We start from the raw sequence: 26,782 nt of genomic DNA, 5'->3' as shown, positions 1-26,782 counted from the left end.
AAAACTGCGCACAATACTCTGAATGTGGTCTGACCAGCACCTTATAGAGCCTCAGAAATACATCAACACTTTTATATTCATGTTCTCTCAGAATAAATGCTATCATTGCAATTGCCTTCCTAACTAGTTTATGGAATCGTTTGTGGACAAAAAGATGTGAAATCCTGAGTAAGATGTAATGCATGTGGTAAAGATGGAGAGACACAAACAGATTTAACTTGCTTAGCAGTGGTTAAGTGACCAGAAGCTGAACGAGACTCACCACATAAACACAGTGGCTACAAGAGCAGGTCAGAGGCTGCAGTGCGTAACTCACCTCCTGACTCCCCAAAACCTGTCCACCATCAACAAGGTACAAGTCAAGAGTGTAATGGAGTACTCCCTACTTGCTTGAATGGGTGCAGCTCCAGCAACACTCAAGAAGCTTGACACCATTCCTCGACACCACATCCACAAAAATTCCCCATCTCCACCCCCAGCAGCAGCAGTGTGTAACCCACATGATGTGGATAGCGGGGTTTCAACATGGTGATGTCATTGAACGTCAAGGAGCATGTTAGATTGTCTCTTGTCGGAGATGGTCGTGACCCAGCACTTGTGTGGTATGAATGCTTCTTGCTAGTTATCAGCCTAAAGCCTGGATATTGACCAGGTCTTGCTGCATTTGGACACCTTCTGCTTCTTTGGTAGAGCTATCTAACTGATCCCTACCTCTTCCCAAATATCTGTGAATGTTCTTCCTTGAAGATGTAAGTAATATCAGGTTATTAAAGGAACACCATCCTTGAACTTGCCCTGCATTTTCATGCTATCTTATTGTACTTAACAGATAAGATCAGGAAAGGACAATTCAGCCCCTCGGACCTACTATCCCATTTTGTATCATCATGACTGATCTCACTTCTGCCTCCACTCCACAGTGTCCCAGCATTCACCAGTCTCTGGAGTCCTAAATTTCACAAGTTTTCATCATTAACAGGACACTGCCATCAAACAAAATGATGTTTTGCCTACCGCTTAACTGTTGTGTGAGTTTCAGTGCCTGTGTGATGCCAGGACTGTGGGCTGTACATCCCAATAATTGGTAATACGGCATGTTCCATTGATCACTCGCAGTGGGCAGCACGTTAGTCATTGCCAACCAGCCTGTGCTTGTAGGCTTCAAAGGCATGCCCACTATTAGCTGTAATGTTAGATTTGGGTTTGGATTTTATTGTCACATGTATCCAGTACTTGAGTACAAGAGTACAGTGAAAACTGTACAATGTCACCACACACAGGGCCATCGTAGATACAAAGTACCAAGGTACAGAAATAGAAAAATGAAGAAATAAGTTTAAAAAGTTCAGCACTATAGTAAACTATACTATATAAAAATAGTAAAATAAAGAAAGAAGTTTTTAAAAAGTCAGACATGACAGTCCTTTCTTAAGGCATGGACCTGCAGATGCTCCAATCTCGACTTTGCCCAAGAGGGTTTACTCTCCCCCACGCTGAGCATACTTTCACCTGCTCTGGGCTAAGACCCCCCACCTGGGCACATCGGGCTTTGCCGCTACTCGCGAGGCTTTGTCGCTGACCCCCACACCCTGGCTGACCACCATCTGTTCCCATCCTTTACCAGCATCTGGGCTCACGCTAGGCACAGCTGCTGCCACACTCTGTCACACCGCCACCTCCAGAAGGCGAATAAGAAACATCGAAACTAAACAAAAACCAGAGAGGAAGGAAAAGAGGAGAGAAAGAAGATGGAATGGATTAAATCCAGGCTCAAGCCTGGATGCTATCTACTCCTGCCTCCACCTTGATACCCATGTGCCATTGATAATCATTTATTAAATAATCCCGAGTTCAGAAGTCCACTGGAATCCAGCTCAAAAGTGTCAGTATGATGTGTGTGACAGAAGCTACATGTATTTACACATGGCGCCCTGTTTTTATGTCAGCAAAAGGCATTCAGTTGTGCATTGCGCAGTTTTCATTAGGGGGGAGGAAGGATTACAGAAAACGGCAATCATTACTTCATTTCCTTGGCAACACCATGACCAGTCGAATACCCCACTCTTCCTGCTGTGATAAAGGAGATTGGCAGTTAACTGTTCTTGTCAAGTGTCCATCCCAATGGTCAGTTAACAAATCAGCACCACTTTCTCATGCTGTATAAGATTCTAGGCCCTCTGTATTTTGTCTCCTAGTCCTGATGAGTGCAATATAAAAAGCTTCAACCTTTCCTAGCAGCAATGTTTAAATGAACTGGAAGCAGTGGAGTGGCATGGTGGCTCAGTGGTTAGTGCTGCTGCTTCACAGTGCCAGGGTCCCAGGTTCGATTCCAGCCTCAGGCGACTGTCTATGTGGAGTTTGCGCATTCTCCCCATGTCTGCTGTGTTTCCTCCGTGTCACCTGGCTTCCTCCCACAGTCCAAAGATGAGCAGGTTAGGTGAATTAGCCACACTAAATTGCCCGTAGTGTTCTGAGATGTGTAGGTTAGGGGTAAATGTAAGGGAATGGGTCTGGATGGGATACTGTTCAGAGGGTTGGTGTGGACTTGTTGGGCCGAAGGGCCTGTTTCCCCACTGTAGGGATTCTATGATATTTCTCTGGGCAGAGGGCACAGTTATTGAATTGTCAAAACTGGCATTTTAAAACTCAGGATTTCTGCTAACATCCCAACAAGAGAAGAGTCAAAGGATTTGTCAGAATTGAAAATTACTTTTAATTCTTATTTAAAGCTATCCTAAAGTTCTGGTGCCTATTAATCTGAGCACTGAGTGAAATAAAAACATGTCGGAGTAAAGCTAATTTGAATGTGAGATTTAAAAGTCTATCAAAATACATTTGTCTCTCATTTAACTAAAGCCTTGCAATTAACTGCATAATCCATTAAGAATCTTGTGAACACTTCTGGCCTTTGTCTTCACTCTGTGTTGATCACAATCCAGTCTGTGTGGTGCCCTGCTCTTTTAATATTGTGCTGTTGCAGAATTATTATGAGTAAGGGTTTCTCAAGTGAAACGTCTGACATATCCATGGGTTGCTAACTCTTTGATCACTCTTTCAACGTGTCAACACTTGCCCCATCCCCACCCAAAGAAGAGTTTTTTTTTGTTTTGGGAGCAAGTGACTGCTGAAATCTGTACTGAAAGCCAAAAATGTTGGAGATCACAGTGTGTCAGGCAGCATCCATGGAGAGGGTAGGAGGTAGTGAGGACTGTAGATGCTGAAGAGTCATAATTGATAAAGAGTGGCGCTGGAAAAGCACAGCAGGTCAGGCAGCATCTGAGGAACAAGAGAGTCAACATTTCGGCACTGAAATGCAGCCTGGTCCAGTCCATGAGATGAACGGCTGTTCCTAAATACAAAGTGTCCTTGCTGCAGCATTACGTTGGGAATTAATGACGCACTCCAAGCTGCAACAATAAAGTGCAGAAGCACCCTGTGAGTCAATTGGAGATGTGGTTACTACCCCATGGAGCTTGCACTCTTATGGGGCTATGCATTTTTATTTCAAAGAAAGAGGGGCAACACGGTGGCTCAGTGGTTAGCACTGTTGCCTCACAGCGCCGGGGCGCAGGCTCAATTCCAGCCTCGGCTGATTGCCTGTGTGGAGTTTGCACATTCTCCCCGTGTCTGGGTGCTCTGTTTCCTCCCACGATCCAAAGATGTGCAGGTTAGGTGAATTGGCCATGCTAAATTGCCCATAGTGTTCAGGGATGTGTAGGTTAGGTGCTTGAGTCAGGGGTAAATGTAGGGGAATGGGTCTGGGTGGGATACTCTTTGAAGGGTCAGTGTGGACTTTTTGGGCCAAAGGGCTTGTTTCCACGCTGTAGGGATTCTAATTTTAATTCACTGATTCCTGTGATGACAGGTTTGACACACTAAGGGAGACTGGATCTGTTAGGTCTATTTACAAGAATTTGGAAGAATGAGGGGAGACTCTCCTAGAAACCTATAACCTATAGGTGACCTACTTGCTGGTTTTTGGGTGTTTGGGAGGTGTCTTCCAATTGTCCCGGATGGATTGCCAAGAGGCTGATTGCCTGGCAGCATCTGGGGAGCAGGGACATTACAAACACAGCTTATATTGGACTGAGATATTGCCCATGCTCTGCGGTCAGCTCTTAAACTGTTTGGCATGAGATCAGTTGGGTTTTCTTGGTGGTTTTGGTGACAATTTTGTCAACACTGCCATGCCCAGCCCTGTACTTGAGAAAATCACAGCCAATGAGATACACCTTCCTGGCCTTTGTTTTCAAATAGCTTGAAATGACTTGCTTTGCACCGATTTCTACTTTGCTGACATATTGTGTCACAGATCTAGGATGAGCTCTGGACCGAAGGATTGTCTTATGAGCAAAAACTAAACCAGTTAGGACTCTGCTCGCTGGAGTTTAGTAGAATGAGAGGTGATCTCATTGAAATGTATGGGATTCGTAAAGAGGCTTGACAGGGTCAATGCTGAGAGGATGTTTCCTCTCATGGGAGAGTCTAGGACCAGAAAGCATAGTCTCCGAATAAAGGGACACCAATTTCTTCTCTCGGAGGTTTGAGAGAGTTTGGAACTCCTTGCCTCAGGGAGCTGTGGGGGCAGAGTCCTTGTGTATATTTAAGGTTGAGATAGATTCTTGAGGAATCGAGGGTTACAGGAAAGGACGAGAAAATGGTCATGAGGAATGTTGGATCAGCCATGATACTATTGAATGTTGGAGCAGGCTTGAGGGGCTGAATGGCCTACTCCTGTTCCTATTTCGATTGGTTTTTTGGAATGAAGTCTGAAAAAATTCCGAGAGACTCTGCTTGAACACACACACGTCCACCACAAATAATTCTGGTGTTTGTTCAATTGTCATCAGTCGTAACCACCTCTTTTCTCTCTTGATGACCAGTTATTTTCCTCTGATGTGTCGTAGGTTCCTCCATTACTAAATTGTGGGCCCGCGATCCGGACAACGATACTCTTGTGTTTGGAGTTGTCGGGGAGGAAGCCAGCAAGTATTTTGCAGTGGAAAGTGAGACGGGAGTTGTGTGGCTTCGACAGACTTTGGATAGAGAGGTAATGTAATTGCTTTTGGCAAGTCTAGAGTGCAGTGTAACACCAGCCCACGCATCTAAATGCATGTGCCATTGTAGGGTGGAGTGATTTATCTTGGCTAAAAAATCTATTAATTAAGTAATATTCAGCCTTTGGGAATAAATTACTGCCAATTTGATCTTGATGATTTGTGGTGAGTAATAGTCATCAGATCAGTAGGAAAACAAATGTCCACTAATTGGCAGTAATAGACTCCCACACGTGCCTTGTGGTAATTCAGTGTTATTTTACAGTGGATTAATGTAGTATTTGGTTCACATCGTTACTTTTTGCCTTGAATCATGCAGTGGCCAATAAGCTTCAATCTTGTAAAAATATTTTTCAAACTCATTGATTTTCTGGTGCAGTTTTCCGCTTCTGTGTTAAGGTTATGTGTTGTGGTGATACTGTTGTAGTGAAATTTATTTAAATGTGCAGAAAGGATGTCCAACTCTAATTAGTTTTCCGATTCCCCGAGCTCCATGTCGATCCCTGATGTTCTGATGTGCCCCTTTGCAGATGGTGAAATGCTCCAAGACTTCTCCCCCTCCCCAACCCCACCCATTCTGCTTCTCCTAATGGGGAAACTGCATGATAAAAGATGCAACAGAATGGAGAATTTAAAACAAAAGTCTAAATCTAGGATTTATCTGGAAACAATAATATTTTGCTGCATAACATGCAGCTCCCAGCAACATTCCAGAAACTCAATACCTTCCAGGGGGAAAACAGCCCGCTTGACTGGCACCACAACCACTCCCTCCACCATCAGTGCTCAGTAGCAGCAGTGTGCACTGTCCACAAGATGCACTGCAGAAATTTGCCCAAGATCCTAAGCACCTAGCTTAAAAATATGGGGTAGACCATTTAGGACAGAGATGAGGAGAAACTTCTTCACCCAGAGAGTGGTGGGTGTGTGGAATGCTCTGCCCCAGAGGGCAGTGGAGGCCTAGTCTCTGGATTCATTTAAGAAAGAGATGGATAGAGCTCTCAAAGACTATTGTCTATTGTCACCTTCCAAACCCACTCACCATCCTGACTTGGAAACATATCACCGTTCGTTCACTGTTGCCTGGTCACAATTCCGGAATTCCTTCCCTATGGGCATTGTGGGTCAAACCACAGCACAAGGACTGTCATGGTTCAAAGAGGCAACTAGGGATGGGCAATCAGTGCTGGCCCAGACAGCAAAGCCATGGCCCCAGAGTAAATTAAATAAAAAATCTAAAATAAAACAAAAAATGGCAGATGCTGAAACTAAAACAGAAAGTGCTGGAGAAACTCAGTGGGTCTTGCAACATCTGTGGAGAGAGAAAGCAGAGTTGACCTTGCGAGTTCAGCAACTTTTCCTCCAGCTGTAAAATTAACAACCGCTCCTGCATCCATTGCCATTTGTGGAAGGGGGTTACAAACATCTCCCACCATTTGTGCAGAAGTGCCTCCTGAACAATCTGGTCCTAATTCTCAGACTATGTCCCCTCGTTCTAGAACCCCAACCAATGAGAATAGTTTATCTTTCTCTACCCTGCCCTTTTCTTGAAGACTTCAAACAGATCACCCCTTAATCTTCTAAACTCTAGACAAAACGGACCTAATTTGTGTAATCCCTGCTCATAACTCAAGCCCTGAAGTCATTGGTAACATTGTCTTGTACTCCCTGCTGACAGGAGAAAGAATCAGTGAGTGTAATAAAGAGGTATTTGTGGGAGTGAAAGAAATATAGAACGAAATAAAATATTAGAACAATTGGAAAATGAATCAGACATTGAGCATTTTAAAAAGTTGACCCTCCAGCGGTGAGGTGGTGGCCTAGTGCTATTATCACTGGATTGTTAGTCCAGAGACCCAAGTCATGTTCTGCTAAACCGTCTTCAAATCCCACCATGATGGAAATTGAATTCAATAAAAATCTGGAATTAGGAGTCTAATGACAACTGTGAAGCTTTATCAATTGTCCGGGTTCACTACCATCATTTCGGGAAGGAATCTGCCATACATACCTGGTCTGGCCAACATATGACTCCAGACCCACAGCAATGTGGTTGACTCTTTACTGCTCTCTGGGCAATTAGGCAATAAATGCTGGTCTAGCCAGGACTGACTTCATCCCATGAATGAATGAATAAAAGGAGTTGAGAGATTTGGCCATATGGGGGCATGTATGAGGTTAGTTGTTATGTTATAACCTCCAGAAAACTGTCAAAGTGACTGACAAAAGCTGTTTCGGACTTAAACTGAGTTGTGTGAATAAGACATGTTAAATAGTCCAACTCCTGCAGTATTTTGCTTTCATTAGAGTCATAGAGGTCTAAATTGCAGAAAAGGGCTCTTTGCCCTATCAAGTTAGTGCAAGTCAAAAACAACCACATAACTATTGTAATGAGGGTTTCTGCCTCTACACGCAGCAAGTTCCAAATTCCCACCACCATCTGGGTGAAAAATTGTTTCCAAACATCCCCTCAAAAACTCCTGCCTCTTAACTTAAATCAATGACCCCTGTTCATTGGTACTTCCTCCAATGGGAAAGTTCCTTCCTCTCCATCCTATCCATCCGCCTCATAATACATCTCAATCATCTCGCCTCTCGATTTCTTTTTCATGGAAAGCAACCCAATCCGATCAAATCTTTCTTCATAACTCTCCATCTCCCTACCTGCCCTTACACTGGTAGGTATCCCCACCAAGGTGCCTGTGATCTTATTTATCATGTAATCCCTTGTCTGATTTGTCCTGACCAAGTGTGGTCCACAATTCTCTGGATTGAATTTCATTTGCCACTGTCAGCCCATCTGACCATGCTGCCCCTATCCTCCTAAAATATATAGCTATCCTTTCCCATATTTGCCTGCCCAGGACGGTTTTTGTTCTATCTGTGAACTTACTAATCAACTCTCCTACATTCAAGCCTAAATGTCATATACCACAAATAGCAAGGGCCCTGGCATCAATCCCCGTGGACACAGGATATTGCCCCACTGGACACAGGCGTTCAGTCTCAAAAACATGCCTCAATCATTACCCTCTTCTTCCTGCCACTCAGCCAATTCTGGATCTATTCAGCCAAGTTTCCCTGAATCCTATGGGCTCTTCCTTTGCTATTCGAGTGGGACCTTACCAAAAATCTTGCTGAACTCCAAGTTGACAATGTCAAATGCATTGCCTGCATCTGCAGAGCAGGTCACACATTCAAAAAAATTGATCAAGTTGGGTCAGACATAATTTCCCCTTTAGAAAACCATGCTGCCTGTTCTTGACTCAACCGTGCCTCTCCAAGTGCCATTTAATCCTGTCCCTCAGAATGGCTTCCATAATTTCCCCATCGCTGAGTTTAGACTGACTGACCTGTCATTTTTTTAGGTTATCATTTCCTCCCTCTCTGAACAACGGTATCACATTGGCTGTCCAGAGGATGTGTTACCTATAAAACAACATCCTTACAGACTTAATCCAGAGACATTAGCTCAAGTGAAAGAAGTGATGAAGTTTATGATGTTCAATGACATTATTGAACTGAGTCACAGCTAGAGATCATGTATCATGATGTGCTGAAACCTAATGGGTTACATTTAATATTGATTATTGCATGATAGCATGATAACAAAAGTAAACTCGTATCCTTTACCATGATTGGAAGACTACATTGAAAGAATTGGACATGAACGATTGTCACCAAAATTGACTTGCTAAAAGGAAATAAGTAAATTCCATTGACTGATGGAGCCAAGGAAATACCAGGTTTTGTAACATGAAGGACTTTATAAATGTCAACTATGCTATTTAGAATGAAAAATATACCTGCAACTGTAGTGAATTAAACTAAAAAGGTCAGTGAAGGACTATGTAATTGCCCTGTCAATATCAGCAACTTAATTATGTTCAGCCAAACCCAGTAAGGATATTTGCACCACTTGACTAAACTGCTTGATTAGTTACAAAGAGTCAATTTGTTTATAAATATGGATGAAAGTGAAATTGCCAAAACACAAAAAGACTTATTTGGCTCTCATTGTGAGACCTCTAGCAGCTAAAATAAAGGTTATCTTGGATTGCCCTGTGTCTAAGACAAAATACAAAATGTTGTGATGTGCTGGTATATGTGGATTTTATCAGAAGTTTATGCTGAACATTAACACCATCATGTCTCCTTTGACAAACTTATTTTATAAAAGGTTGAAAATTTGAATGGGCACAAAGATGTCAAAGGATGACTTGTAAGCTGTGCTGACAACTGTACCAGTTTTAGTAGCATTGAATTACGGAAAGCCACAAAAACTGGCCAGTAAAACCAGTAAACATCAGTATGGGTGCATGTTGCTACGACGCGATTGAATAGCTATCAAACAGAATATCAGGTATTTTGTTGAACAAACTGAATACCTGTCAATAAACTATTGGAGAGAAGAGAAGGAGACATTGAGCCTTGAGTTGGTTCTAAATTAGTTTGAACTTTATTTAGGACTGTTAAGTAATAAACTGTTATTTATGTAGACCACATCCTTTGTTGTCCTTTTGATACAATTTTGGGATAAAAACAATACTTGTTTCAATGGAGTTTGATGCTTGAACCATGCAATTTTTCATGTGGCTAAAAAGATTTCATAGCAGACAGTTTGTGTATGAAGAAAGCTGAATGCTGTAATCATAATCAACTTAGCTAAAATATAATTCTATTGACTCTGATTCTGTTAAATATAAACATATTATTATTTCTAATCAAACCATAGTGTTAAAAATAACTTTTTGACAGGAATTTAAAATATATATTAATGATCAATTTTTATTTTTCTTTTGGTAGAGATGTGTAATGAAACCTGCATAATTTATGCTTAAAAATAATTTTTGAAATTTGCATTTCAAAACAAATGCAAGTGAGTGTTGGTTAATTCTGGAAAGGTTTTTATTTTAATAAAACAAGATCAGATAGTCCTTATGATTTGAATGCAATGTTTTGTCACAGGGCAGTGGTTGTGAACAGCTGTGGTATAAATGGAAATATTTTTACACTATTAGGTTTTCAACTAGTGGGGTAAACTTGTAAGGTCTTTAGTTATGTTTTCTGTTTCGAAGAACCTAGAATGAAGTTTGGTTTAGATTCAGGCGATACCAATGTTGCGTTTAAAAGCTTGTCTTGTTTCTCTCTCTCAGAAGAAGGCTGTGGGACAGTTCTGAGAATAAGTCAAAAGGGTTTATTTTATCAATCTTTCAAACCAGAAGAGCTTGTTTAGAAATCCACAAGTTTATAGAGTCATATAGCACAGAAACAGACCTTTCGGTCCAACCAATCAATGCCAAACATAATCCCAAACTAAACTAGTCCCAGCTGCCTGCTCCTGGCCCATATCCCTCCAAACCTTTCCCATTCACGTGCTTATCCAAACGTCTTTTAAACATTGTAATTATAGCCACATCCACCACTTCCTCAGGAAGTTCATTCTGCAAAAGAACCACGCTCTGTATTAAAAAACTGCCCTTCATTTCATTTTTAAATCCCTCTCCTCTCACGTTAACAATGTGCCCCTTCATCTTGAGAAGGTGATGATGAGCCACGTTCATGCAGTCTGTGTGCTCTCTCAGTGCTTTTTGGGATACCGTCTCACAATTTGACCCAACAATCTGGCCACCACCTCAAACGCTGCTGGTATTTAGGATTGTATCTTTCATTTTCCATTTGTTTTCTGTGAAAGCCTCAAAGCCATGGCCGAGTACATTTCTGTGATTTCATTTTTGCTGCATCCTCATTTTTGAATCCTCTCTTTTTTTTCAGGAGATTTCAGAATTGCAAGTAGAGTTCTCCGTCAGTGACAAGCAAAGTGTAAGTAGCAATTTGGCTCTTTCTAAATGAGAGACTTGAGCAACTTAATTTCCTTCAAGAAAAGGATAATACTATGGATGTGAAACAGTAATACAACAGAAAATGCTGGGAATGCTCAGCAGGTCTGGAAACATTGGTTTAGAGTGAATCAGAGGGAACATTTAAAGTTTGCTTTGACTGTTCCTCAGGTCTCCTTGACATGATGTGAATGTGAACAAAGATGTCCATTTTTATTTTAGATCCAATTTGATGAGTATATTTATGGTGTAGCCTTTCACAAAAGGTTGTGATGAGCTGTGAGGTGGAGAGCTGGAAGGTTGTTACTTTGCCTCCTGGCACAGAAGAGGATTGATATGGTCTTTGGAAACTTGCTTAATTCGGAGGTTGTGGGTTGCGTTTTCTGCTGGTTTCCCCTGAATTGCTTTTTCGACTTTTTTATGGCTTTCCCTAGCTGTTGGTGTTGGGGAGATTGTTGGATAAAGTTCTCCTGAAATCTGGATCAGATGTTTAGATACAGGTCATTCTGCGGGAAAGTGCATTTTGTTAACGTGAATTCACTATAACGCGACTGACGAATTGGGGACATTAAAGCACAAACTTATAAAATGTGTGTTGGCTGTAACGCAATTGCATCGCCAACATTTTAAGAGCTGGTTCTAAAGCATCATTTTTCTAAAATGTGGAGTTACACAAGAACACAACCATCACATTATAAAAGAACTACCTAAACACCCAATTGTCTTGCCTTGTCCTCCTTTTCATCTGTGTTTTCCAACAGTGCATGAGTGCACCAGTATATTAGAGCAGAGTTCTGAAGAAGGGTCCTTGGACTTGAAACATTAACTCTGATTTCTCCCCACAGATGCTGTGGGACCTGCTGAGATTTTCCAGCAATTTCTGTTTTTGTTTCGCATTTCCAGCATCCACAGTTCTTCCAGGTTTTTCTTGTCTAGTATTATGATGGTAGTTTCGTGTTTATGGAAAGTTATTAGAACTCTTAGATTAGAACAGTAATGAAGTGATCCTGTGATGGAGGTTGGGAAGACTGTCGGTCCTGACTTGAAAGCAGCACCAGTCCCTGCATTTTAACTGCACTGTTTGGGTTTCTTACTATCTAACAATCTCCGAAATAAAAATGGACAAAATTGTACAAAGGGACAATCAGAAATTGTGTTTCAGCACCAAGACCAGAATCTGATCCCCTATCGACTCCCCAGAACAGCAGTACATCAGTTCTGCTGCAACAATGCGAATTGGCTAGAACACAATCGAAGGATTTAGACCATTATTTATAGAACATGAGCATTCCTTAGCTGTGTTGGCTATAATGTGATTCCAGTCCCATTTGTTTAAATGGTGCAGCTATTATGCAATTTTCTTATTACACGGGATTGCACAGGAATGGAATCCTGCGTTATATCAGAACAGACTGTAGGTGGGTTCACAGCCATTCACCTTGTTCTGGAAGTACACTGCCTTTCTACAATGGGGTGGGATTTTGACAAGGTGGGGACTCTTCAGCCGAGCTCCAGCTGTGTTTGTAACTTCCATTTTCCGGCTGAAGACATTTCCTGATTTTAAGAAGGAACACCTGCAAGAAATGCGGATTTGCTTATCACTTACTCTGTTGGTGTCCATAATGTTACTCCAAAGGGTCATGTCAAACTTGAAACATTGCCTCTGTTTCTCTCCACAAATGCTGCCAGACCTGCTGAGTTTCTCCAGCACTTTCTATTCTTATTATCTCATTTCTAGCATCTGCAGTACAGCGTGTTTATTTGCTTATTCTGATAAGAGGACAAAGATGTTACAGCTGCCGATATTTCTTTTGAAAGCCAAGGTTTGTTTTATTTTTAGTTCAAAATGTTTTTCTCTTGGAAGGAGAATCATATGATACAAGTGAAAAATGCTGGAAAATGTCAAGCCCCTCACAATCTTATAAGTTTCAATGAAATCACCTCTCATTCTTTCAAATACCAGAGAATATTGATCCAGTTCATTCAGCCACTCATCATAGGACCATGATGTGGCGGTGCCAGTGATGGACTTGGATAGACAAAGTCAAAAATCACATGACACCAGGTTATAGTCCAACAGGTTTATTTGAAATAATAAGCTTTCAGAGCATTGCTCCTTTGTCACCTGATGAACAACCAGCACTCCGAAAGCTTGTGATTTTAAATAAACCTAATGCACTATAACCTAGTGTTGTGTGACTTCTGACTTCATCATTGGACAGCTAAATTACTGCAGGGACTAACTTAATGAACCTTTGCTTACTAACTCCAAAGTATAGGATTCCTTAATATGGAGACTGCTGGTAAAGTGTCACCAAATAACTTACTCTCTTGTGCAAGAATTTGAGTGGCACTCTCTTTGAGAAACCAACTTTTATTTTAAGACAGCCACTTGACCTTCGTAAAGCCTAGCCTCTGTGTGTGCTGTGTACTAGGCTTGGCCTCAAACCCATGACTTGGCACAGACTTCGGAAAGTGTCCAGTTGTCGAGGCATTTCCCTTGTAAACGCCATCCTATTGCGGGACGATCAAAGCAAAATATTGCAGACGCTGGAGACTTCAAATAAGAATGCGAATATTCCACAGACTGAACAATTGAGTTAGAGACAAGCAGGAGGCTGGAAGAACACAGGGAATACCTGAAATATTGACTTCTCCACCTCCTGATGCTGCCTGGCTTGCTGTGTTCTTCCGGCCTCCTGCCTGTCTACTCTGGATTCCAGCGTCTGCAGCTATTTTTTTGTCTCTGAAAAATTTAGTTAGCATTTCGAGTGGAATGTGATGTTGGTATCAACTTCAAACTATAACTGTGTCACACGCCAGGCTGCCAGGTGATTGCAAACATATTATTTTGTGGCATTTTCCACTTTAAGGATCATATGGATTTTACAGCATGCCAGCACATGCTGTCATTTGCTTTGCTTTAAGGCAACTCCACTTTTCCATGGTGCAAGTTCCACATTCTCCAACACTCACTGTGCAAATGTCTTGATTGATTTTTTTTGTTGTCGTGAATATTTCATGCTTATGAGCAATGCTCTCTTTGAGAAACAAACTGAAAGCTCCTCCCCCAGGTCCTCTTCCAATTACCACGCCAAACCTTTTAACGGGACCACGTGGTTGAGCTAATCACCTCCAAACTCCAAAGTGGAACGTGTTTGAGGAAACTTGGACTCCCAAGAGGTCCCCTCATTCTGGATTCCTTCACCAATGGAAGCATGATCTCCATTTCCACCTCATCAAAACCCTGCACAGATTTGAAAACCTCTGTTGGGCTCCTCTTTCTCAGAGTAAAGGATTCCTGTCTGTTCCATCTTCATTCTGCAACTCTCATGCATGGACATAGTTTGAGATATGGATCCTGCCATCAAGAAATTGCTGTAGCTGTTAAGACTCTTTCAAGTAGAGATAATGTCAAAACATTTTGTTTTCAAACTGTCACCTGTTCCTACATTCTCCACATTTTACAGTATGACATAAGTTTTATTGATTAATTCACCATCACGCTTGTTCACAGTGTACATATCACACTGGCAGCTCCCTGATGTAGACAGATATGAATTCCATTAACACTCAGGCCTTTTTAAAACCCCTTTCTGCTTTTAACACTTTTTTTCTTTAGATCTTGTATCTTCTGACCGAATCCAAAAGGTCGTTTAGACAGAGTTCATTTATTGATAGGTTTCCTGTCGTGTGCTTTTTGTTCCTGCAGTACTGTGAAATTAGACCATGTTCCTTTACCATAGAACTCTGTCCAATCCATGAAATTGTGATAAAGCCATTCTTCACTCTCCTTTGTTTAATTTTCGATGCATTCGCGATTTGAACACTTTCATTTATTTCGCACAGTCTGTGCAGTGCCAATACTCATTAAACCAACTGCTTGTCTCTCCCGAGCTCAGTAATCTCCTGCAGCCTTCCGAGATCTCCGCACACCTCCGGTTCTGGCCTTTGTGTGTTGCTGTTGTCCGTGGTCCAATCTTGGTGGCTGTGTCTTCAGGCACACAAGCCCCAAACAGTGGAGTTCCCTCCCTCAACCTTTCTGCATCCAACAACCCAACACTCTCCCACAACAGCTCTCCACCTTTTCCTTCCATTCCAAGTCTCGGAGTCTGCAGCTTTAACCTCGCTGCGATTACCATCACTTACGCCTCTTGTATGGCTTGTAGGCCATCCTAGGTGCCTGTGGTGCTAATAGGGGCTCACACAATGAGCACAGGGCTGTTACCCCAATTTGCCCTATTGTTCTGAATATCCTTTAATGTGCTGCTTAAAACCACTGTCTTTGACCAAGTCAATCCACATATCCCCTTGAGTGGCTCACTATCACATTTGTTTGTGTTCCTTCAACACATCTTGGATCGTTTTGCAACACTAAGGGTGCTTTATAAATGAGCAGAATCCCAACAGTCTGAAAACAGGCCATTTAACCCGACAAGTCTACACCAACTCTCTGAAGATTGTCCCACCCAGGCCCAACCCCCTACCCTATTGCTGTAACCCTGCAGTTCCCATGGCTAACCTACACATTCCTGGACAATTTAGCACAGCCAACCCACCTAATTTGCATTTCTTTGAACTATGGGAGGAAACCAGAGCACCCAGCAGAAACCCACACAGACAGCATGCAAACTCCATACAGCCACCCGAGAGTGGAATTGAACCCAGGGCCCTGGTGCTGTGAAGCAGCAGTGCTAACCACTGAGCCACTGTAAGCTATTGCTGTCTAATCAGCTGTTTTGCTGCTTTTACAGTGAATCGTGCAGTGTGACAATGAATCGAGAGTGCTTATGCCTGAAACATCGATTCTCCTGCTCCTCGAATGCTGCCTGACCTGCTGTGCTTTTCCAGAACCCCCACTCTCGACTCTGATCTCCAGCATCTGCAGTCCTCACTTTCTCTTGGTGTGACAACGAATGCCATGGCTTGTAAAACTAGTGAAGTCCACCGTTCTCGTGATCTTGAATATCAAAACCATCAAAACCTTGAAGTTACAAAAACAGAAGTTGCTGGAAAAGCTAAGCAGGTCTGGCAGCACCTGTGGAGAGAAATCAAAATTCATGTTTCGGGTTGTGTGATCCTTCTTCAGGTTCTGAGGAAGGGTCAATTTACCTGAAATGTTAACTTTGATCTCTCTCCTCGGATGCTGCCAGACCCGCTGAGTTTTTCTGAGGTGGTTTCTGATTTCCAGCATCCACAGTTCTTTGACTTTTTACATTTAGCTTGAAACCATGAGGCCTGGGTTCAAGTCCCAGAGGTGTGTAAGAGCAATTTGTGTTCATGTTTCTGTTTACAACATCCACACTTCTTTCAGTTTTTAAACCTTTTGAAGTTGCTACTTTTCAACCGACCACAGCACCTCGTCACCACATGTCGGTTCATGATGTGTGGAGCCTTTCTTCAAACCTTTCGCTGGGATGTGGGTATCTTGACTGGGGTTAGCATTTATTGCCCATCCCGAAATGCCTTTTGAAAAGAGAGGTAGTGAACTGCCTTCTTGAACCTCTGCACTGTGAGCGAGTCCTGGGACTTTGACCCAGAGACACCGAAGGAGCAATAGCACTTGCCAGTCAGGATAGTGTGAGGTTTGAAAGGGAAGTTGCTGGTGACAGTGTTCACTTGTGTCTGCATCTCTTGTGGTTCCACATGACAGAGGTCGTTCGTTGGGAAGGCGCTGTCAAAGGACCTTTTGTAAGTTGCTGCAGTGCATCTTGTAGATGGTATACACTGCTGCCTCTGTGCATCGGCGGTGGAGGAAGTGAGTGGCACCACAACCACAAGCAATCGTGCAGTCTGCTTTTATCCTGGACATTGTGGAGCTTCTTGAGTGCCCTTGGAGCGGCACTTACCGAATCATAGTATCCCTACAGTGTGGAAACAGGCCATTCGGCCCAACCAGTCCACACCGCGACCCTCTGAAGAGTAACCCACCCAGACCCTATCCAGGTGAATGGGGAGTATTCCATCTCACAATCCTGAGCCGTGTCTTGTAGGTGGTGGGCAAGCTCTAGGAAGTCAAGAGGTGAGTTACCCATCTCAGAATTCTAAGTCTCTGACGTCAATTGTCCTTTGCTTAGGACTTAGAGTTGTTTTGGCTTAATTGTTGCCATTTAAGAGTCCTCCAATTCTAGACAAGTGATATGGAGCTGTAGAGCATGGAAACAGTTCCTACAGTCCAACTCGTCCATGTCAACCAGATATCCTAAATTAATCTCGTCCCATTTGTCAGCATTTGGCCCATATCCCTCTAAACCCTTCCTAATCATATACCCATCCAGATGCCTTTTAAATGATGTAACGGTACCAGCCTCCACCACTTCCTCTGGCAGCTCATTCCATACATGCACCACTCTCGGCATGAAAAAGTTGCCCCTACGGTCCCTTTTAAATCTTTCCCCTCTCACTTTAAACTATGCCCTCTAGTTTTAGACTCTCCCCATCCTCGGGAAAATACCTTGTCTATTTACCCTTTCCATGGCCCTCATGATTTTATAAGCCTCTATAAGGTCACCCCTCAGCCTCCAATGCTCCAGGGATAACAGCCCCAGCCTATTCAGCCTCTCCTTACAGCTCAAACCCTCCAACCCTGGCAATATTTTTGCAAGTATAGGCCAGCGACATGAGATGGGAGTGAGATTCATGGAGCTGCTTCTCTCAATTGAATTTTCATCTGGTCTTGATATCATTATGTAAACTTATCCCAGAGAATTTCCCTTCACTTCTGTTGCTTCTCCTGGTTGTCACTATGAATTATACGATGAGACAACACAGGAGGAGACAATTAATGTCAGTGCCGCTAATGTGCAATTGATGTAAGATTTGGAGGATAGACTTCTTATAAGCTTAAACATAATCCTCCTAACTGAACGTTCAAACAGGACTGCTTCCAGAAAAGATGTGCTTGCTTTCGCAAACATGATAGCAATTTTTGTGCCAAATAACAGCCAATCAATATGCTCACACGTTTTTTTTTTGTTTCTTTTAACTTGGTAACAGTGTATGGAATCTTGGCTTTAAAACAACAAACCCGCTTTTATAATGAGTACAGGTGATATGGGGCTGTTTAAACATTAATGGGGTTTAAATATTGCAGGGGATTGTATTGCTGTGCTGGAATATTTTGAATAAAAACCAGCTGAAGCCAGGTTCTGCTCAGTGCAGGTTTAAATATTATAATGAAATAATGAAATGAAGTTGTATTCATCAGTGTTCCCGAAATATGATGTCGCTGATTGTGGTTCCTTGTACTGATTAGGTATACAAGATCATAACTGGCTTCACAGTGAGTGATCTGCATGAATTAATCAAGCTGTTTCACACTTAGCATAATGCATATTGATAAGTTCATTGCACAATGCTTTTCTATTTTTGGTGGAAATGGGATAGAGTATGAGTCTCAAATGACAACTTAATGGATGCAAAAGCTATTAGGTGTGTGCCAAAAAGTGATGCTACGTTTTTGTCAGGTGGAGGAATCCATCAATGTCCAATGTTCATTTGATTCATTTATAATTAAGTGAAATGTCGTCCAATATCTCAACATTGTTTTGACTCATCGTTTACAGGTGATTAAAGGCATTGTCAATATTCAGGTTGGTGATGTGAATGACAACCCACCCGTCTTCCACAATCAACCGTACAGTGTCCGTATCCCAGAGGTAGGTGATAAACCCCGAGGAGGAGCTTTGCATTAAAGCCAATCAGAGCTCCGTCCTTTGTATTTTGCTAAGCGTCTTTGCGATTGGTGAATTTCTGTAGGTCATAGACTGTGCTGCCTTGATTCATTTGAATTCTGCCTTAACCCAACAACTGGTCACTTGACACAAATTTACTCGCTAGTTAGGGGGTATTAGTCTGATTTAAGCCTCCCCTTGGCCCAGTCAAACCTGCTCAGAAGTTAGACAATGCTAGGTTACAGTCCAACAGGTTTATTTGAAATCACAAGCTTTCAGTGCACTGCCCCTTCAGCACTTCACCTGTCAAAGGAGCAGCGCTCTGAAAGCTTGTGATTTCAAATAAACCTGTTGGACTATAAGCTGGCATTGTATGACTTCTGACCTTGTCTACCCCAGTCCAACACCAGCACCTCCACATCAGTCAAACATGAACACGTATCAAGTTCGGCTCTGTGAGGGAGTGTTACACTGCTGGATATGCTGTCCATTGGATCAAACGTTCCACTGGGCCAAATGGAAATTAATGATTGTGTGAAGTTATTTGCGGAAGACTGTTTCTTCGGCGAACATCAGTGAAAATGGATCAGATGGTTTTATGCCTCTGCTGTCCCTGGAGCTTGCAGTGGAAGAAATGGGAGTGATGTTTACCCGAATAGCATCTGTAATTAGATAAATTCTGTGACTACTCATTGGAGACATTTGAGGGATGTGAATAATATATACTTTCTTACAAGGTAGTTGTTATTGCTATGTGCATTGTCCGTTGGAGGTTACTGCAATGTTGGTGGGCACTGGACAGCATCCTGAGTGAGGATCCCTCCACAGTGAGACACCTTTTGGTTAATTTTACAGATGCAAGTTTGCCCCTATTTGTCCTGGACCCTTTGATTCTAAAATATTGATCTTTTGTGTTCAAATCTTTCCCTGGCTTTGCACCTCCCAGTCCTACAACCACCTCCAACCTTTCAATCCTCCAAAAACAATCTCTGCATTTTGTAGCTTTGGCCTCATGCATATCCTAATTTTAATCACTTCACTCTTTGTGCCTTCAGCTTCCTAGACTGTAAACTCCGGAATTCACCCTCCGTCTCCCCTCCCATTGGAACCGCCGTCTCTCTCCTGCCTGCCTTTCACCGATCTCTTTATGAAACTCCTTTTTAAAAAAAAAAGCTCTGTTTTGTTTTCACCAAGCCTTTTGGCCTTTCCTCTGGCCCATTTATTCTGGGAACTCTGCTGTAAGTGGTTTCTTTTATTCAAAGTGTGGCCACACCTTGAGTACCACGTACAGTTTTGGTCTCCTAGCCTGAGGAAGGACATTCTCACTGTTGAGGGGAGCCCAGCAAAGGTTTGCCAGCCTGATTCCCGGGATGGCAGGGCCGACACATGAGGAAAGACTGGATCGAGTGGACTTGTTCTCACTGGAATTTAAAAGAAAAAAGGGGAGATCTCATAGAAATGTAAAATCCTGGTGGGGCTGGATGGGAGAAGAATGTTCTTTATGTTGTGGAAGTCCAGAACTAGGGGTCAAAGTCTAAGAATAAGGGGTAAGCCATTCGGGACTGAGATGAGGAAGAATTTCTTCCCCTCAGAGCGTTGTGAGCCTGTGGAATTCTCTCCCACAGGAATCTGTTGGAGCCAGTTCATTCGATATATTCAAGAGGAATCTGGAAATTGCCCTTGTGGATAAAGGGATTGAGGGGCGCGGGGAGAGGGTGGGAATGGGATCCTGAGATTGTATGGTCAGCCATGATCATACTGAATGGTGGTGCAGGCTCGAAGGGCTGAATGGCCTACTCCTGCATTGATTTTCTATGTTTCTGTGTTAATGATTGTTGTAAGTGAACACTCAGATTGTGTCAGAAATCAAAATGGTATTAATGTTTACTTCAGAATTTAAGATGTTGAAGCACGAACAGTTTATTGTTTAAAGTTTTCAAAATATTGATGCACTTTATGGACATTGCTACATTTGGTAATGAGCAGACAGAACTGTCTCTCTTGCATGTTCCTCTGCCCACACGATGTTCCACTTCCAAATAATGAATAAAAATCTCTCCAATGGAGGCAATTTCTAACATCCATTTACATACGAAAAGAAAAAATTCTTTGCTGTTGCCAAGATGAGGAACATTGTAAGGTTTTCTTTTGAATCTGCAATTATTTACTGTTCGATCCTTGCAAAACATGTGCTCACTGGTTGGGCAAATTGCCCAACTTTAATGGACCTCAAAATTGATTGTGAGTCCCCGTCTTGAACCCCTGCAATCCATCTGGTGTAGGGTGACTCACAAGGCCATTAGGGCAGGACTTGCAGGACTTTGACCCAGTGGCACTGCAAGAACTTTGGATATATTTCCAAGTCAAGACAGTGATTGACTTGGAGGGGAACTTGCAAGTGGTGATCTTCCCCTGTATCTGGCCACCAATATCCTTCCATGTCGTTTAGGTCAGGGGTTTCTGCTGAGGGAGCCTTGGCATGTTGGAGCTGTGTACGTGAGGGATGGTATAAGCACAGCTACCACTGGTGAAGGGGGTGAAGGTTTAAGGTGGTGAATGGTGAATTTTCCAGGGTGGTGAATAGCAAAGTGGGCTACTTTACGCTGGAAGGCGTGAAGATCCTTGACAGTTGTGGGAGCTGCACTCATTCAGGCGACTGGGGATGAGTGTTTATCGAGCGATTTGTTGTTGACTGCTCTTATTAAGTGTTCTGAAATCAATTTCCTGGATTGTGTCCAGAGGCACACATTTTCAACAAGGTTGTATGGATGATGTTAGATTTCAGTTCAGAAATGAAGGTAGCAATGTTTGTAAAATCCCATGGGATTGTAAATTATTCAGGAGCAAAGTAACAAATCGCTAAAAGCAAACACTGCAACAATAAAATCGTTCACTGAAAGTCTGCTCAAATTTAGCAGGTGTACAAAATGTTAATTTGTAGTAATAGTTGACCATTGATTCAGTAAGAATGTGTCTCATGAATAAAAAATTGAGTGTGAGCCAAAGAGGCTCCTCCTGTAAACTGACAAAGAATGACAGATGCCCTAAAAGTGGAAATCTAATTGGTGATATGGAATGATATCCTAAATGATGCAAACAAAAACTCAAGGAGTTTAATTGACACGTGAACCTTGTGAGCAGATAAGTGGGTGTGAGTACCCAGTGTCTTGGAGAATGTTCTCTCTTGCTCGCTCGCTCTCTCTCTCTCTCTCTCTCTCTCTCTCGCTCTCTCTCTCTCTCTTGCTCGCTCTCGCGCTTGCTCTCAGGAGTTGGTTAAAGCAGTCTCTGGTCACCATGCTCTTGGGTACAAACACCTGGCTACAATTCTGGTCAGTACACACTGATCACTGTTAATGTGACAGCAGCTTCTGATTCTAGGGATCCACAAGATGTCCTTATGCATGAAGTGAAAACAGCAATTTCTGGAAGAATGCTCCCACACTTTCTTAATTTATTTCAGATCATCTTCTGGAGTCCTGTGCTTCCTGACACACCCCGTCAAAGATTTATGGTAATATCTTTCGTGTTTGGAATTGATCCATTTTCAGTCGGTGACTTTACATATGTTACCAAAATGGCTCAGGATCAATGCGGGGAAAAAAAAATCCCATTACATGTCTATGTTTTCCTTCCTGGGGAGACTGCTGCAATAGATTTTCCAATCCATTAGAATTTCATCAAAATCATTACCAGAAGCTGAGGTTTACAGAACAAAATGAAGCAATTTGTAATAAATTTAATCTGGAGAATAGTTTCAATTCTTAACATTTTAAACACTTCATTCATAATAAAATCCAAGATACCTATATTTTGCAGTGTGATTAATTGATACAGCTGTTACTTTGGGATTTGAAACAATGTGGAATCAAGCCTTTCTTGAATTTATGAACAGGTTTGACCAGCAGTGTCATTCGGATGGAGTCCTGCATTGTTGGGGAAGTGTTGGTGGTTCACATGGGTTTTAACAACCCTGACAAGCCGTGTTCAAATATTCAAGGAGTTCTGCTAGTGTCCTGACTCCGCATTCTTCCATCAGTCAAGAGTGTATGAACTAAAAAAAGAATCTGTCCACCTTTTGTCGTAACTTACTGTGCTCCAAATGGTGGCTGTGATTATCATTGAATCTCTACAGTGTGGAAGCAGATCATTCGACCCATCAAGTCCACACAGACCTTCCAAAGAGCATCTCATCAAACCTCTGCCCCCTTAACCTTATTCCCTATAATCCTGCATTTCCCATGACAATTTCATCTAATCCTGAGACTGGAATCGAACCCAGGTCCTAGCGCTATTCGTTTCCAAGAAGGTGAACGTGTGAGAAGCACTCGAATTGGTCTCTGATTTATTTCCTTTACAATGGTTGTTACATTCTCCAGTTGGAAATGTTCAGAGTGCAGCAACACTAACTTTTCATCGACACATCTTGCAAGTTTTTCACAGCCTTTATTTTTCAAAGGGCATATGAAGCAAATGTTGGGATCATGGTTGTAAACTGTTGTCCTGCATGATCCCTATCTGCCATGTCTTCATGCCCCACAACCCTCTGAGATCTCTGCACTCGGACACTCCTGAATCCTGATTTTGTTCCTGTCTCCATTAGCACTTGCTGAGCCCTAGTTTCTGGATTTCTGCCTCGACATTTCTCCATCTCTGACGTGGAACAATAATAAAAAAAATCAGAGTGTCACAGAAATGGAGAATGACTGTGGGATTCTGAGGTGCAGAGGGACATGAGTCACATAGAGGTTGATATTTAGATGCAACACTTGGTCAAGAAGGTGAATGGGATTATTGCAAGAGGAATGTAAAAATAATGAATGTTATGCTTCAATTATAGAGGGCATTGTAAAACCACCTCTTGAATGCTGTGTGCAGTTCTCCCATTTAATGAAGGATGTTAAAGCACTGGAGGTGGATCATGAGGAAGTGTACTAGATCGACACCTGGAATGAGGGGTTTGTCTTCTGAGGAAAGGTTGGATAGTCTGGGTTTTATTATACTGGAGCTTAGAAGCGTTGAGGAGTGATCTGATTGAAGTTTGTGAGACCCTGAAAGGTTTTGACAAGGTGGATGTGGAAAGGATCATGGGGGGTCAGTCCAGAACAGAGCTTCCAGTAAGATGGCAGTGTAGTAGGGCTTCAGAGCTCTGGGGCTAATCCACTTCTCTTTTCGTTTCCTTTTCTGTCTTTCCCCCATTCCTTGTTAATTCTTTCTTCTCTTTTATTTTACTTACCTCTTGGTGAAGAGCTCTGTTGTGAAGATGGTACCGGAGACAGTGAAGCGAGCCTGTTGTGGACTCGAGTGAGTCCAGCCCAGCACAGCCCTGGTGACGGCTGTGCCGGAGATGGAGGTCGATTTCCTGGCAGCGTCTCTGTCCAGCTCAGGTGCATGGCGGCTTTGGTAAGTTTGGGCGCAGCAGGAGAGCTGGTGGCATTGGCAGCAGCTGCACTGGCAAAGTGGGCCCAAAGAGGACTCATGGCGGTGTAGAGTTTGGGCCTATGTGGTAGCTGGCAGCATTGATGGCATCCAAATTGGTGAGGTCCAGTGAGGACTCCGAGTGGTGAGAATATCTATGGAGACAAGTTGCGCTGAAGAGTGAGCAACTATTGTTCCAGTGGTTGTGACTGAGCACTTAACACGAAGGACTGTCAAGTTGGACACTAGGTCTTTACTTCTTTATTATTCTGCCTTTATATTTCATGTTTTGGTTTACTTTTCTGTGGTTTAAGATGGCGCCGGGGGACAGCAGCACAATTCACTGGATCTTGTTGCAACATACACATGACCACAAATAAATTATATCAGATCAAACTAGGTGCTCTCTGTTCACAATTGGACCTCTCTCTTTTCGGACAGGGATTAGTGAATTTTGTTTTTTTTTGCTGAGGGTTGTAAGACTTTGGAACCTCTGCCTCAGAAGGCAGCAGCAGTGGGGGTCGTTGACTGTTTTGAAGGCAGAGATGGTTAGGCAGGAGGATGCAAGGCTATCAGCAGGAGGAGGGAGTGGAGAATCTGAAACACAAAACAGATCAACCATGATCTTATTGAATGGCGGAACTGGCTTAAGGAACCAAATAGGCTACTTTTGCTCAACGGATTATTTTTGGTTCAATAAAGGATACGATTTCTTACTCCCACACACTATATTAAACTGGCTTTGAATAATGATTTAGTTCTCTGTGCAACTCATCAATCACCAACGACCAAGATCCACATTTCAGGAGAAGGCTCTTCACTCATTAGAGTTTGTCAGATCAGGGAAGATAACCAGGTGTCATCTAACTCGATCGGGGTATTAATGTTAGGTGTGTACTAGTTCTTATGTTTGGACTTTTGGATTGAGTGTGGACAAGGATGTGGTGTCACTGACTGGGTTAGCATTTATTGCCCAGAGGGCAATGCAGTGATTGCAATGAGGTCAGCCAGGTGGACCTCATAGAATAGGAGTTCCCTGACTGGGGCAGTTAACCTGGTCCAATCAGGGAGCTCTGGCTGACGGATAAGAACAGGAGTGTCAGGCACGAGGCACTCTGGGAGTTAACTCTGATGAGGCTTGACCAGATTAAGGGGACACTTCATAAAGGGTGACTTGGTGGCCGGATGCCAGCAGCTGTGGAGTTATTTCAGGGAGTTGAGTCAATCACATTGCTGTGGATCTGGAGTCACATATACACTAGACTGGGTAAGGCAGACATTTTCCTTCCCTGAAGGACATGAGCAAACCAGATTATTTCACCGATAGCAGACAGTGGTTTCATGTCATGGTCATTGCTAGACTGGACTCATGTCAACAGAACATTACTTGGTCTTTGGATTGCCAGTCTTGTAATAAGACCACTAGGCCTTTGCTTCCCTGTTGGGATTTAGGATTGGCTGTGTATATACATGCAGGAGTGTTTTCTATTAAAGCTGTTCAGAGATGTCATTCACATCTCTGGAACAGGTGGGACATGAACACAGACCTCCTGGCTCAGAGTTAGTGGCATTGTCATTTGCCTCAAGAATCTGTGTGTGCCTGTATGTGTTGTGCATTGGAGTTGAATGTGCACACGTGTGTGTGTGTGTTGGGGCAGTGGGGTTGAGTGTGTACACGTGTGTGTGTGGGGCAGTGGGGTTGAGTATGTACACGTGTGTGTGTGTGTAGGGCAGTGGGGTTAAGTATGTACACGTGTGTGCGCGCGGCAGTGGGGTTGAATGTGTACACGTGTGGGGCAGTGGAGTTGATGCGTACACGTGTGTGTGTGGGGCAGTGGGGTTGAGTGCGTACACGTGTGTGTGTGTATAGGACAGTGGGGTTGAGTGTGTACACGTGTGTGTGCGCAGCAGTGGGGTTGAGTATGTACGCGTGTGTGTGTGTGGGGCTGTGGAGATGAGTGTGTACACGTGTGTGTGTGGCAGTGGGGCTGAGTGTATACATGTGTGTTGGGGCAATGGGGTTGAGTGTGTACACGTGTGTGTGTGCGAGGCAGTGGGGTTGAGTGCGTACACGTGTGTGTGTAGGACAGTGGGGTTGAGTGTGTACACGTGTGTGTGTGCGCAGCAGTGGGGTTGAGTGCGTACACGTGTGTGTGCGCAGCAGTGGGGTTGAGTGCGTACACGTGTGTGTGTGGGGCTGTGGAGATGAGTGTGTACACGTGAGTGTGGGGCAGTGGGGCTGAGTGTGTACACGTGTGTGTTGGGGCAATGGGGTTGAGTGTGTACACGTGTGTGTGTGCGAGGCATGGGGTTGAGTGCGTACACATGTGTGTGTGTAGGACAGTGGGGTTGAGTGTGTACACGTGTGTGTGCGCAGCAGTGGGGTTGAGTGTGTACACGTGTGTGTGTGAGGCAGTGGGGTTGAGTGTGTACACGTGTGTGTATGTGCGCGGCAGTGGGGCTGAGTGCGTACATGTGTGTGTGGGGAGCAGTGGGGTTGAGTGTGTACACGTGTGTTTTGGTGCAGTGGGTTGAGTGTGTACTCGTGTGTGTTGGGGCAGTGGGGCTGAGTGTGTACACGTATGTGTTGGGGCAGTGGGTTGAGTGTACCCATGTGTGGGGCAGTGGTGTTGAGTGTGTACACGTGTGTGCTGGGGCAATGGGTTGAGTGTACTCGTGTGTGTTGGGGCAGTGGGGTTGAGTGTGTACTCGTGTGTGTGTTGAGGCAGTGGGGATGAGTGTGTACACGTGTGTGTGAGGCTGTGGGGTTGAGTGTGTACACGTGTGTGTTGGGGCA

General features: G+C 43.3%; 1 protein-coding gene across 3 annotated transcripts in view; it reads left to right on the top strand.

Annotated features, from left to right (window-relative positions):
• Positions 1-26,782, top strand: part of cdh23 (cadherin-related 23) — a 799,974-nt gene that overhangs the window by 131,329 nt on the left and 641,863 nt on the right. For all 3 annotated transcript variants that reach the window (XM_043679154.1, XM_043679152.1, XM_043679153.1), the window contains exons 5-7: positions 4,908-5,050; positions 10,833-10,880; positions 18,463-18,555. In XM_043679154.1, the coding sequence (XP_043535089.1) occupies positions 4,908-5,050; positions 10,833-10,880; positions 18,463-18,555 (284 nt within the window). The remainder of the gene's footprint in view (positions 1-4,907; positions 5,051-10,832; positions 10,881-18,462; positions 18,556-26,782) is intronic.

This window comes from Chiloscyllium plagiosum, chromosome 38 (genome assembly GCF_004010195.1).
Source record: "Chiloscyllium plagiosum isolate BGI_BamShark_2017 chromosome 38, ASM401019v2, whole genome shotgun sequence".
NCBI lineage: Eukaryota > Metazoa > Chordata > Chondrichthyes > Orectolobiformes > Hemiscylliidae > Chiloscyllium > Chiloscyllium plagiosum.
Note: the sequence above shows the minus strand (reverse complement) of the source record. Positions and strands in the feature narration are given on the sequence as shown.